Source organism: Drosophila grimshawi, unplaced genomic scaffold, assembly GCF_018153295.1.
Source record: "Drosophila grimshawi isolate 15287-2541.00 unplaced genomic scaffold, ASM1815329v1 contig_44, whole genome shotgun sequence".
In the NCBI taxonomy this organism is placed as follows: domain Eukaryota; kingdom Metazoa; phylum Arthropoda; class Insecta; order Diptera; family Drosophilidae; genus Drosophila; species Drosophila grimshawi.
The window spans coordinates 17,167,409-17,179,537 of NW_025063240.1; the positions used below are offsets into that span (position 1 = coordinate 17,167,409).

Below are 12,129 nucleotides of genomic sequence, written 5' to 3' on the forward strand. Positions count from 1 at the left end.
TGAGCTAACGAAAATCCTTCATGTGTGTCATCTAAGACCCAAAAATTTTGCCATGAAAAGGGATTTTCAACGGCAATTTCTGGGCGTAACTGTAAGCCACAATTTGTTGGTAGCACTGGCAATATGTCGAAGCTTAAGTAATCGCATCAGCGTCGATTACAAAATATCGAGTTTTATGCATGTCTCTACGGTGTGTGGGCGCTGCGAGGAGAAGCGGGTGGGTGGGGCTGAAGTGGGGTTGTTAAGGTGGGTTGCTTTATTGGGGCTTAATGGCTTGATGTACGTGCGATCACATGGCAACAGTTTGAGGTACTTGCATCTGGTGTAAAGGTCTTGAATGCAAAAGATTTGGCAATCGGCGCGCCAACAAATCACATCAAAGATCGCTGGCATAGTTGAGGCTATTCAACCGCAACGTAGTCGCAACAGACACAGATACAGATACAGATACAGATACAAATGTATATATATGCATACTTGCATAGGTACAAATGCGAAGACAACGAAACGCTTCGATTTTGAATTTTTCAGTAATTTGGCGATTTGGGTCAATCTCTACGAACAATAGTTTTTTGCACTTGCCGAATGAAATTCAATAAATTCAACTTGGGCGAAGCCCTAATCATATTGACCCCAGAGTCTCTGAACCCGCCGAATGTTAATAAGCCTGGCGCAAATAGCATGCAGACAATTAAAAGATAATCTAATGGCAATTTATGCGAATAAAGACCTCACAAATTGTTATACAAATTTGAAAATTTGAACTTATATTGAAAAGATTTGTATAAATTTAGCACAGCCAACAATTAACTAATTTTGAAAGGCAGTGCCCTTTTATTATTCTTTGGCACATAGTTTAAGAATGCATTTGAATGTGTAATGAAAACTTTTTGTCGGAAAATCGTAATAGAAAATGGAATGGGTAAAAATTGTCCACGGCCATAACTTGGTCAAAAGTGATCAGATTTTCAAAAACCGTGACTTTTCTGATCATGGTTTGATCTATAAATTAATATTATAAACGCGTATTAAAATTATACACCCAAATATCAATATCAAGTAAGTTTGCCAAAACTTATGCGATTCTTAAAACCCAGGGCTTTTTGATCAGTGTTTGATATCTATATTAATACTGAATTTAATAGTTTGTTCATATTAACTAACAGGTGTTGAAAGCGTAGCAAATGTTAGTTAACATCGAGGCAACGCACTAACTCAGTTGATAGTTGTAACTCTGTTGATTTGAGCATTGAACAAACACGAAATGTTTTGCATGTAAATGAACTAAAGCGGTAACTGGAGCAACAATTTTCACTAAAGCAACAACAATGGCACACAGGTCGAGGCGAGGTGGAAAAACAGCTGAGAGGCACCCAAAGGGGAGGAGGGCATTTAGGGATACAATGAGACAATGTGGCCCATGATATAATGGCAACGGAAATGACATCGATGTAAGCCAAAACAGCTGTTTATAAATCAAAAAAAGAGGGTCCAAGTTGGTCATGTTAGAGAGTCGTTGCTGTCGCAGTTAGAGAGAGCGAGGGAGAGAGAGAGATAGAGAAAGAGAGCCAACTAGTTACCGCTCAGCACAGCAAACAACTTCGAGTGGCGTCGATAGACACAATTCGATATAAAAGTGCAATTTGGGTTCGCAGCCATCGCAGATAGTTTTGTGGCTTGGAGTGGGACGTGTGTGCATTTAATAACGATCGGTAACCAAAAGTGAAGTGTAACTCAGCAAAAAGGCAACGCAAACAAACCACTCGTATAACAATGCAGCTCTTGCTCGTGGTGGCCACGGTCGCGTTTTGTGGAGTTGCTCAAGCGCAACAGGGCGTCGATCCCGCCTATTTGCGTCAGTATTACCAGCAGTTGCAGCAGCAGCAGCAACATCAGCCCTCCGATGGCACGCCCATCTATGAGCAAAATTCAGAGCAGACGCAGCAATATGTGAGCGCTGGACAACAGGTCAGGCTGAAGGATACGGTCTCCGACCAGATACGCGCCCAGCAGCAGCAGCAGCAGGGAGGATATGTGGCTCCAGCAGTTAGGGATTATGTGCAACAGCCGCAGGTGGGTGCACCGACTCTCAACAACAGGTAAAACTAACAGGTCTCTAAGCACATCCTTCACTTCCATTGCAGTACCAGTCACAGGCCCAGCAGAGCGTCTATCGCCAACAGCAGCCAGCTGCAGCGCCGCCTCGTCGCGTCCAGCAAGCTTACCAGTCTTCGTCGTCGCCGCTGCTCGGCAAAGGACAATCGAAGCTGAAGCTGCAGCAGCAACAACAATCCGAGGAGGAGGAGCAATACGATGATGTAAGTTGACCATAACGGGTTCGAACTCCAACTTTAACCGAATAGTCAAACTCGACTACTGCAAAAGCAGCCGCAGCGCTTTCGCGCACTTTCGTTTTCGAAAACAATGCTGCCAGCGCATAATTACAATCGTTGCATGCATGCAGAGCGAGATGTTTCCCCATCGACTCGAGTTCATTAACCAGCAGTTAACACAAACCCACAACAGCCCCCGGCCCCCAAAAAATAAAAAAAAAGCAACCACTTGGCATTTGGCAATAGCCATGACCATAAGTATGTCCAGGTGCATTGCGCCCCAACTCGCACTTATTTACCAACGTGATTTGAGCCAACGCTTTTTAATGCGCGCCTCATGCGGAAGCTGCGAATGCTCGTCAATCATTATCCGTTATAAAATTCACATTAATCAGCGGATTAAATGCAATTCGCTTTGCACAATCTTGATTTTGCTTAATAGAACAGTTTTGTGATTTCTCTTAGGAGTGAACTGGTTGAAAGAGTCGAGAGAAAAGTTAATGTAAAGTGAAAGGTGTGAAATTTCAAATTAATATCTAGGGAAAGGAAAATTTAGCAAAGATACAAAAATAATAAAAGATACATATTTAAGAGAGCTATGAAAATATGAGACAATCCAGCTTTACTATAAATATTCAAGAATCGAATTAATTAGAATATTTCCTAACATTTAGGGATACCTTTCATATTGAAAATTAGGCTGATGTTGAGGTATTAATTACTTACAGCTGCAGATCGAGTTCTGCTTAGAGATACGAATTAATTATACCATTATGTGTAATTTATTAGTCCAGTATGTTGAGTAGGTGTTCGCTTATAGCTGATTGTATTGCATTATCATTAATTTTTAGTGTTCATGGTACTCAATTATAGGCAATTCTCACAGATCTGCCAAAGTAGTGCCATAAAATATCATGCTGCATGTCATGGGCGCATTGCAGGTTACAATCACTTTCAAATGCGACCCATATATAACCGACAGACCCAGATCCGAGTGGACAGTGCACGCATTAGAACCGGCTCTCAAAACTAGATTTTTGGCCAATTGCCTTTCCAATTCCAATTCCGTTTCTTTTTTTGTTCAGCTGCATGCTGCTGCGGCAAAATGCAATAATTTTTGCTTGGCTTTTTTGGGCCACGTCAGGCCAAGAACAAAGAATATACTGCAGCAGCGGACACGCCCCGGGCCACGTTTCGGCTTACCTTAACCTACTTGGAGCTATGTGCGATTGCCTCGTGGCCAAGTGGGTGATTGAAGCGATTGCGCTTGTCGCTTCCTCACCCTTCTACAATGTTCAGACCTTGTGCATAATTTATGCACTGCCCAGGGGCAAGAAAATACAAAGAAAAAAAGAATAAATACAAAAATCTTGGACAGGCCTCAGTGGGCATTACGTGCAAAAGAAAAAGAGCTGCTTCTACCACTGCCTAGCTGTTGCATAAGTCATGCGATCACTCCATGCCATAAGCAAAATATATATGCAAGTAAGACCAAATTACTTTCACTTGTGCGTGTTTCAGACCTGGGCAAAATGGGTTTGTGTAATTTGGTATTGAGTATTGGGTCTGGGTTTAAGATTGGGGGGAAACTAAACACACCCACACGCATGCGCTGCAGACATGCAATATGATGTAATGCATCGCCTGGCATGATCATAAAAAAAAACTGGGTCACACTGTGCTACGCATTTGAAATGCACGAAATCCACAACTAGTCTACATAGGCACGTATCTGTATATTTGTCTGTCTGTCGATTGCAGCAAAACTCCTCGTACCAGTTTGGCTTCGATGTGAAAGACGACGAGTTCACCAACTATCAAAATCGCAAGGAAGTTCGCGATGGTGGGGTTATCAAGGGCAGTTACTCTGTCGTCGATTCGGATGGTTTCATTCGCACGGTCAAGTACACCGCTGATCCCAAGGAGGGCTTCAAGGCGGAGGTCATTAGAGAGCCCACCGATATTGTGGTCAAGATTCCAACGCCATCGCCACCAACGCAGCTGCTCCGAGCGGGTGGCCACAAGGCACAACAGGAGTACGGCCAGGCCAAGCAGCAGTATCAGCACCAGCAGCAGCCGCAGTATCATCAGTACCAGTAAGGAGGAGAAGGAGGCTAACATATCAAAATTATACTTATATCCTCTTTGAAAGTTCCGCCAGACCATGTAGTTTGTAATTTCGTCGTCGACTCAAGCAGGCAATGTTCATAACATTATTCAGATTCATATATATATATAAATATTCATACGACTTTCAATAGTTTGTAGATATGCTTATGTTTTATATAGCTAAAGCAATCGAAATTATTTGTATGATTTTTGGATGTAGAATATTTAATTAAAAATGTGTATAAAAATGTGTTTGATTTTTTAATGAATAATGTTTATTGCCAATTTAGAATTGTTGCTAAACTTTGGTAAGCAAGTTTTCCAAATCTAACCAATTGCCCCGATGCTTTCTGACCATTTTATTTTTATAAATTTAAGGCCATACGGTTTGCGAGTAAACAAATTTATTTACGCATAAATCAATGTGCTAACCCTTTAATGTAATTGGCAAAAGAGAAGACCCAAGACAATCGTCCATATGAGACACACACACCATCACACACAACCCGTTCGGCCAGTTGTGTTTGGTGCTGACAAAGGCCATCTAATGTGGAAGTTCTCACAACGATCTCGTGGTCACCCAAGATGCTCGCCCAAAGCAAACCAAAGCTTGGGCCGGTCAAACCGGTTGGATCGTCTCTGTCTGGCTTGGGAAACTGGAACTCACGCCACATCAATCGCAAACGCAGTTGCTGGCAATAGTGTCCTTTCGCAATGTCCTTGCATAAATTAGTAGACAGTGTGAGAACCGACGGAGAGAGAGCGAGAGCCAAGGGTTATCACTGTCGGATCAAGAACACTGATGACCTTATCGGCCAGAACAACCGAACAACCGGTTCTGGACAGTCTACGATTCGATGAGTGACAGACCCGCATTGTCAGGCTGCATAACCAGCAGCATAAACTTACATAATAATGCGCCAGACTTAATATTGATCTTGCGTTGATCCTTTCTCCCTATGGCTTCCATACTCTGCACACATGTGACTTGGTCAGCTGTGCGCTTTAGCAACAAATAATAACTGGACATTACTTGTCCCGGGGCATTTGTGTCACTTTACGAGCACCTTCGCCGCTATGCAAATGAGATGCAACCCTTGAGGTCACCGACTTACAAGATAGCCAAAGACAGACCCGCTGCATCTGCAACCCTCTTGCAAGCAGTCGCTTGCAGTCACATTTGCATATGACCCGCATTTGTATACTGATGGACTGTCTGTTCTGTTCTGTCTGTCTGTCTGCTCTGTTCTTGTAACTAAGTAACTGCAGGACATTTCAGGTCATTGCTTAAAACCAGTTTCAGGTTAAAGGATAGCCAAGTAGTAGACGATTTGACCTTTTTCCAGGGGCCAGTGATAGCCACAACAGACAACAACAACAACAAGAACAGCTAGAAAGTCGTGTAACCGGACTGTCCACTTTTTCACGGCTTGTCCTTTGGCCCGTGAGAAAATGTTCGCAGGATTCCCAGGAGCTGACCTATGGCAAGAATGAGATGGCTGCTTTCTCATGCAAATCTTTTGCAGGGCTTTTCAAATTTCACGCCAAATCATTGCTCTTAAATAAATAATACGCCAAAATTATGAAAAGTCACGATTTACTTATAAACATACGCTGAGCACAGATGCAGTTAATGAAGAAAAGAAATAGAGATAGAAAGAGAGAGAGAGAGAGAGAGAGAGAGAGAGTGAAATATAGAGTATGCAAATTAGCAGCTCAGAGTTTTCCTTGCGCCAAGTCCCAGCGATGCTCACCGTGACCACCCTGACGATCCGTCCAAATCACCTTAAAAAAACAGTTTTTAGTACTTGAACAGAACTTGGCTTAGATTCACAACCAACCTCGCCCTTGTAACGATTTGTGCCGCGCTGTGTTTCAAAACGTCGCTCCTGAGCCTTGGGATGCTCGAGAACATGTCCATGTTTGCGTCCATGTGCTCCATCAAATCTCATGAATATGTCACTAATGTGAGAAACAAGAGTTGGAATTATGAGTTGCAGTTCAAATTGGGAATTATGCTTTGTGAGTTTAATTTAAATATTTTTAAAAATGATTCATTCACAGTTGCTTCGCTTACTGAAAATATTTGGTCTCCTTTTTGGGTTTTTCACTGTCCATTCGGGACTCGGCAGCCACTGCATCCACATTCCCATCCAGCCTGATGGCAAAGCGACGCGCACGTTCCGCCTGCTGTTGCTGTTGTTGCTGATGTTGTTGTTGTTGTGATTGTTGTTGCTGGATTGCTGCTGTGCGGGAAGGCACCACATGCAACACATCGCTGGTGAACAGAGCTGGCGGCACATTATACAGCTGATCCTCAATGCGTCGCTGTTGTTGCAGTTGTTGCAGTTGTTGCAGTTGTTGAAGTGAAGGCGCTGGTTGTTGCGGCGCAATTGCCTCACGGTGTTGCAGTGGCATATAGTTGCCCTCATAGCGATACTTGGCCAGCTCCGCATGCGGTGCCAGAGAACGCTGCAAATACTGCGCACTGGGCTGTGGATAGATGGACGAGAGTGGTGCTGCTGGTGGTGCAGGTGGTTGCTGCTGCTGATACTCCAAGGCCAGTGGCTGATAGCTAGGCCGATAGTTGATCAGCTGAAAGTTGGGCGTGTGCTGTTGATAGTGTGCGGCAGGTGGTGCCACATAGCCGGACACAAAGGGCGCTGCGACTGGAGCCGGTGCGTATTCCAAGCGGCGCAGACGAGGTGGTGCATCATAGTACAACTGTTGCCTGTGGGGATGCGCGTGTGGATAATAGGGCTGGAGTTGTGCGGGCGGCACCACAACTAACAAAAGTTGGCAGACTGTGAGTAGCGCAGCGTTGAGCTCCATCTCGTTGCAAGCTCGTCAAAATTGTGGCTGCATTTTGACAACAACATTGGGCATTTATAGGCAGGTCTCTTGTGGGGCTTGGCTCTTTGGTATTGAGCATGACCAAAAGCCAATAATGCCGGAAGTCATACGACCAGGAGTCAGCGGTGTGTGAAATCGATCGATTCGCTGCCCCAGTCCCTCTCTCAGTTGTGCAATGCTCGAGCGATCCAGCTCCAACTCCAACTGCGACTCTGGCTTCAGTTACCGCTGCAACTTCAGCTTGCGGCCGTTACGTTGCCATTATGTAAAGCGAACCCAATTTGATGTGATGAAACCCAGGGATTAGGCAGCTGGCCTCAGGCATTATCAAGGTCAGCTCATGGAAAGAACTCTTTGCCCAACTGTCAAGTTCAAAGCTTGGCTATTTAGCATATATAATTGTTTTGGCACTTCCCTTTTAACCGTTAGAAACAGCCATGCCCAAAACACAATCCGTATGCTGATTGGCTGCTTTAAAATTTAAGGGTTGTTTGTCTGACCTATAACATAAAGCGCCGTTTGCAACTTTGCAACCCCCTGTCAACAACCCTTAAAAGCCTTCCTCGCTGTGGCAGTAGAATTCCTTAGCTCATTCGACTTCTGAAGTTGAAAGCCAAAGCAACAGCAGAACTCGAAGAACTCCTTGAGAAATTCGAAAAGGCTGCTAAGTTTACGCGTACTTGGATAATCAAGCAGTAAGTTTTGCTAGATCGTCATAACACATTTATATATGTAATTATAATAAGGACACGGTGGTCGGTTCAACATTTCAACATTAAGAAAATCTCCAGATCCACTAAAGTTTGTATAGATTAGGAGTGCGCGCTAATAGATACGGTTATAATACAATGATTTCTCTTTGGTCTCATCGAGAGACTGCTGCAACAAGTTTTCAGTGCTTTCGATACGTGTTTTTGTTGTTGTTGTTGTTGTTTGTCAATGAGTTTCGTTCTAATCAGCCATGTTGACATTGTTCATGCGCATCTTGGCAAAGTCCTCGAATACAATGTTATCATCGTCATCCTGGTAATAGCCCTTGACATTGCGATGCTGCTCAATGGACTTCATCTTCTTCATGGCATTCGAACGCTTCTTCTCAATGGTGCCTGATCACAAGAAGGGAATGGACCAGTTAGAGCTGGAATTGTAACTCAAAGATTGGGATTGGGATCGTCCTTACCAGGTGCTGGTTGCAGCAGCTTGAAGGGCACATCCGTTTGCATCTCACCGCCCAGCGTGCCGCAGTTCAACTTGATGCGCACCGAGTACGAGATGACAATACCGCAGGCATCGCCCGTGTTCTTGCCCTCCTGCACCATGGTCGAGGAGGCCAAGTTGACATCCTCATCCTTCAGATGGCCATCGAGTGCAATGCCTGGGAAGGGTATATAAGACATGGATTGCTTTTTTGGAGGCGATTCAAGTGCTCACCATGACGATCCTTGTTGTTGGCTGCCAGCGGAATCAGATAGAAGGTCTTGGTCAGATTGGCACCCGGTGTGATGGGGCAACCCTCTTTGGTTTCCAGCTGTGCGACATGCTTGCTGAACTGTGCATTCACCATGGTGATCTCGGTGTGCTGCACAATGAAGCACTTGATGCTCTTCACCGACTTCTTCGAATTATTCGACACCTGCACGGTGGCAGCCACTTTCTCGCCATGATAGTAGATCTCCCTGTCAAGAGTAACCTCCAAACTGATCTTGCCGTTGGAGAAGGTGAACCCCTTGCTGACAAGCGAGCTGGGCAAGCGTTGTCCGCGATTCAGTGGTGCATATTGAAGCTTCTTGATCACCAGACTGACCATGCTGCGCTTGTGCTGACGATCATCCTCGGAGTCAGCGACATAGGCACGAATGGTGTACTCCACGCCCAAAGGCTTGCCGTTATCATCGCCCTCCTGCTGCAGCGTCACGGAGCTGGGTGAATTGGGTGGGAAGTGGAAGGTGAATGGATGCGCATGGCTGCCCAATTTGCGCACTAGTTTCTCCTGCATTGGGGTCATTTCCATGTTGTTGTTGGTCATGGGCACAATTTGATCCCTCGACAGGATGAGCTCCTTGGAGAACTTGACACCCATAACCTCATCCTCCTCACGACCATAACGATAGGTGGTGGCCAATTGGCCAAATACTTTGCGATTCTTCAGATAATCCGGCTCCACAACGATAACGCCATCGACGGGATCACAGTAATCCAAGTGATCAATGAAGTCACGACGGCCCAGATAGAAGGTAACCTTGCCGTTGGGTGTCGCCTTCTTGAAGACCTTCACGGAGACAACCATCTTGAGGGATGAACTTCTTTAATATAACTAAGTTAAGTTTCTTTATATTTATTTATTTTCTTTTGCGCCCGGAGCTTGGATTTAAACGTTCTGCAGTTCTTCGTTGATAGCGGAAAATGCGACAGGGCCGTGCTGGACGACCTGCTTATATACCTTTGTGTTGGCCATGTCCGTGGGGTTTCACTGCGTCGACCACTAAATGGATTTGGCCGTTATGCAGCTGCTTGTATAAATGCAAAACATTGTTTTTCTTTTTTTGCGCAGTTCTTTGCCACCTCACAATTTCACACCCTCCTCTCCCCTCCCCATTCCTACCCGGCCCATATCATGCCGCTTGACTAAATTGGCTAATGTCAAGTAGCGTTCGCGACCTCGTGCGAGGTCAGTCAAAGCTGTTTCCCTGTGTCTAGGCGACGTAAGTTCCCCTAAGGATTAGCATTTGATGTTATTCCTCTGGTTGTCACTTCCAATTAAATGCTCGCCAAATGCACGCAATTTTTTTTACGCAAGTCTGCTTTTGGCTGAGCACTTCCCAGGGAAACCCTAGTAGTATTTTCTGGATCACTCAGTCAACGTGTTAAAGTAAAACAAATGTCAATATATCGATTTGTTTTCGCATGAACTGCTTAGCAGTTGAATTTGTAAATATTCGCCTATTCAGTGGTAGGCTTTTTTAATTTGAGAGTAGGCTGGAAAACTCCTCTTTCCGTAGAAAATGAATAACATTATTTTAGTATATTTTTAGTTAAGCGGTATCCTTAAATCAACTGCTGAGGATTATCAACAATTCAAGTGATTATATTTACCTTTAATATACCTTTAATGCTAGTTAAATGAGAACTCTTCGACCAGATACAATCATTGCGCTATTGCAACTTGGACTTGATCAAGAACAACAACTCGTTTATTAGGGAGAGGCCTAATAGAGAATCTAATAATAATAATAATCCAGTAATTTATCAGTCTACATCTATAACTATATCTATACCTATCCACTTTTACATCTTTATCTACATCTATATCTATATTTAGATCTAAATCTATATCTTACCTACATCTATCTTTACCTATGCCTATATATCTATATATTCCAGCTGATACAACAGATACAGAATGCAAGCACAGAGCTATACCACAACCGATCGTCATGGCTATAGTCTGCGTTTCTCACCTTTCGAGGCAAATCATATGCTGCTAGCTACTAGGTAGGTTAACCCACTCTCAGTTCTAATATCATTCTCTAATCTATTGTTCGATGTTTACAGCCAACTATACGGTCTTGCTGGTGGTGGTTCGCTCTTTCTGCTTGCCGAGAACTCAACAGATGATGCTAACATCAGTGTCAAAACACCAAATCTTACAGAGCTGTGTCGTTTGGAGTGGTCGGATGGGTTGTTCGATGTCGCCTGGTGTCCATATGCCGCCGATATTGCAGCGACAGCCTCTGGCGATGGTTCGCTGCAAATCTGGTCGGGCTTGGATGTTGAGTCGGCAGTGACGGAGCAAACGCCCAAACAGCCGCTGATCTGTCTGCAGGAGCACAAGAATGAGATTTATAGTCTGGATTGGGGCGAAAAGTGGAACTATCATACACTGCTCTCGGCCAGTTGGGACTGTACACTCAAGCTGTGGGATTGCAACAGGCAGAACTCCATCACGACGTTTGTGGGGCACAATGATTTGATATATTGTGCAAAGTTTTCGCCACTGATTGCGAATCTCTTTGCCAGCGTAAGTACCGATGGGCACTTGAACTTATGGAATTCTCTTGATTTTGCAGGTAAACCCCTGATGAGCATCGAGGCGCATGCGAGTGAGGCCCTATCCTGCGACTGGAGCCACTATGATCGCAATGTACTTGTGACGGGCGGATCAGATGGACTGATTCGTGGCTGGGATCTGCGCAAGATGCGCACACACATCTTCGAGCTGTACTCTGGCGAATTTGCGGTCAGACGTTTGGCCTGCTCCCCACACTCGGCGACAGTGTTGGCCTCGGCTAATTATGATTTTACCACACGGTAAGCAAAAGGAAACAATTTAATCCAATTGAAACATCCTTTGAAATGATCTCTCGCCTCGCGCAGCATTTGGGATCTGGAGCGAGGTGAGTCCGCTCAGGAGATAAACGCCAAGCACACGGAATTTGTTTGTGGCCTGGACTGGAATCCGCAGCGAGCACATGAGCTGGCCGATTGTGGCTGGGATTCGTTGGTGAATGTCTATACACCTCAGTGTCTGGCCTAATTAGATGCCTAAGTTTGCTTCATATGCTTACCCCCAACCTGGAACTGGTACTTCAAACCGAAACAAAAATGTGATAAGGTGCAAAGTGGCGCCAAAATAGCCTACGCCTACAAATGGTAGTCAACACCTGGACGATATATATATATATGTGTGTAGCTGAGCTATAGCGAACCTCTAAGGAAACGATCGAACACGAAGCCTGTAAATAGTTGTGATAAATAATAAATGAGAGAAACGCAAGTAAGAAATTATGAAATCCATTTTGCAGGTGCTTGAAATGTCAATAAAAGCTTACAGATT

General features: G+C 44.5%; 4 protein-coding genes across 6 annotated transcripts; 2 read left to right on the plus strand and 2 right to left on the minus strand.

Annotated features, from left to right (window-relative positions):
• The first annotated feature begins 1,682 nt into the window (after window positions 1-1,682).
• LOC6556612 (putative uncharacterized protein DDB_G0271606) lies at window positions 1,683-4,579 on the plus strand. Its single transcript, XM_001983858.3, has 3 exons — window positions 1,683-2,073; window positions 2,145-2,318; window positions 4,095-4,579. The coding sequence occupies exons 1-3, from the start codon at window positions 1,774-1,776 to the stop codon at window positions 4,431-4,433; spliced, it is 813 nt and encodes a 270-aa protein (XP_001983894.1). The 5' UTR covers window positions 1,683-1,773; the 3' UTR covers window positions 4,434-4,579.
• Window positions 4,580-6,022: 1,443 nt separating this feature from the next.
• Window positions 6,023-7,929, minus strand: LOC6557125 (caprin homolog). Of its 2 annotated transcripts, XM_043215463.1 has the most exons (4): window positions 6,520-7,929; window positions 6,284-6,404; window positions 6,197-6,227; window positions 6,023-6,056 (listed from the first exon to the last, which is right to left on the minus strand). In XM_043215463.1, the coding sequence occupies exons 1-4, from the start codon at window positions 7,272-7,274 to the stop codon at window positions 6,040-6,042; spliced, it is 924 nt and encodes a 307-aa protein (XP_043071398.1). In that variant the 5' UTR covers window positions 7,275-7,929; the 3' UTR covers window positions 6,023-6,039. The 2 variants fall into 2 exon arrangements, with proteins under 2 accessions (XP_043071398.1, XP_001983893.2); XM_001983857.3 differs by having other exon boundaries at window positions 6,023-6,227.
• Window positions 7,930-8,204: 275 nt separating this feature from the next.
• On the minus strand, window positions 8,205-9,784 carry LOC6556613 (phosrestin-1). Its single transcript, XM_001983856.3, has 3 exons — window positions 8,727-9,784; window positions 8,476-8,670; window positions 8,205-8,401 (listed from the first exon to the last, which is right to left on the minus strand). The coding sequence occupies exons 1-3, from the start codon at window positions 9,580-9,582 to the stop codon at window positions 8,247-8,249; spliced, it is 1,206 nt and encodes a 401-aa protein (XP_001983892.1). The 5' UTR covers window positions 9,583-9,784; the 3' UTR covers window positions 8,205-8,246.
• Window positions 9,785-10,675: 891 nt separating this feature from the next.
• LOC6556618 (peroxisomal targeting signal 2 receptor) lies at window positions 10,676-12,062 on the plus strand. Of its 2 annotated transcripts, none has more exons than XM_001983855.2 (3): window positions 10,676-10,787; window positions 10,848-11,603; window positions 11,670-12,062. In XM_001983855.2, the coding sequence occupies exons 1-3, from the start codon at window positions 10,696-10,698 to the stop codon at window positions 11,827-11,829; spliced, it is 1,008 nt and encodes a 335-aa protein (XP_001983891.1). In that variant the 5' UTR covers window positions 10,676-10,695; the 3' UTR covers window positions 11,830-12,062. The 2 variants fall into 2 exon arrangements, with proteins under 2 accessions (XP_001983891.1, XP_043071422.1); XM_043215487.1 differs by lacking the exon at window positions 10,676-10,787 and having other exon boundaries at window positions 11,072-11,243; window positions 11,363-11,603.
• The last annotated feature ends 67 nt before the right edge of the window (window positions 12,063-12,129 follow it).

Excerpts from the sequence above, each read along its gene's own strand:
- LOC6556612 (XM_001983858.3), top strand. The coding sequence starts at position 1,774 with ATGCAGCTCTTGCTCGTGGTGGCCACGGTCGCGTTTTGTGGAGTTGCT. Across the intron at positions 2,074-2,144 it reads ATTATGTGCAACAGCCGCAG|TACCAGTCACAGGCCCAGCA; the intron begins GTGGGTGCACCG and ends CTTCCATTGCAG. Across the intron at positions 2,319-4,094 it reads AGGAGGAGCAATACGATGAT|CAAAACTCCTCGTACCAGTT; the intron begins GTAAGTTGACCA and ends TGTCGATTGCAG.
- LOC6557125 (XM_001983857.3), bottom strand. The coding sequence starts at position 7,274 with ATGGAGCTCAACGCTGCGCTACTCACAGTCTGCCAACTTTTGTTAGTT. Across the intron at positions 6,405-6,519 it reads AAGGAGACCAAATATTTTCA|TGACATATTCATGAGATTTG; the intron begins GTAAGCGAAGCA and ends TTCTCACATTAG. Across the intron at positions 6,228-6,283 it reads CAAATCGTTACAAGGGCGAG|GTGATTTGGACGGATCGTCA; the intron begins GTTGGTTGTGAA and ends TGTTTTTTTAAG.
- LOC6556613 (XM_001983856.3), bottom strand. The coding sequence starts at position 9,582 with ATGGTTGTCTCCGTGAAGGTCTTCAAGAAGGCGACACCCAACGGCAAG. Across the intron at positions 8,671-8,726 it reads CAACAACAAGGATCGTCATG|GCATTGCACTCGATGGCCAT; the intron begins GTGAGCACTTGA and ends TACCCTTCCCAG. Across the intron at positions 8,402-8,475 it reads GCTGCTGCAACCAGCACCTG|GCACCATTGAGAAGAAGCGT; the intron begins GTAAGGACGATC and ends TCTTGTGATCAG.
- LOC6556618 (XM_001983855.2), top strand. The coding sequence starts at position 10,696 with ATGCAAGCACAGAGCTATACCACAACCGATCGTCATGGCTATAGTCTG. Across the intron at positions 10,788-10,847 it reads CATATGCTGCTAGCTACTAG|CCAACTATACGGTCTTGCTG; the intron begins GTAGGTTAACCC and ends CGATGTTTACAG. Across the intron at positions 11,604-11,669 it reads AATTATGATTTTACCACACG|CATTTGGGATCTGGAGCGAG; the intron begins GTAAGCAAAAGG and ends CGCCTCGCGCAG.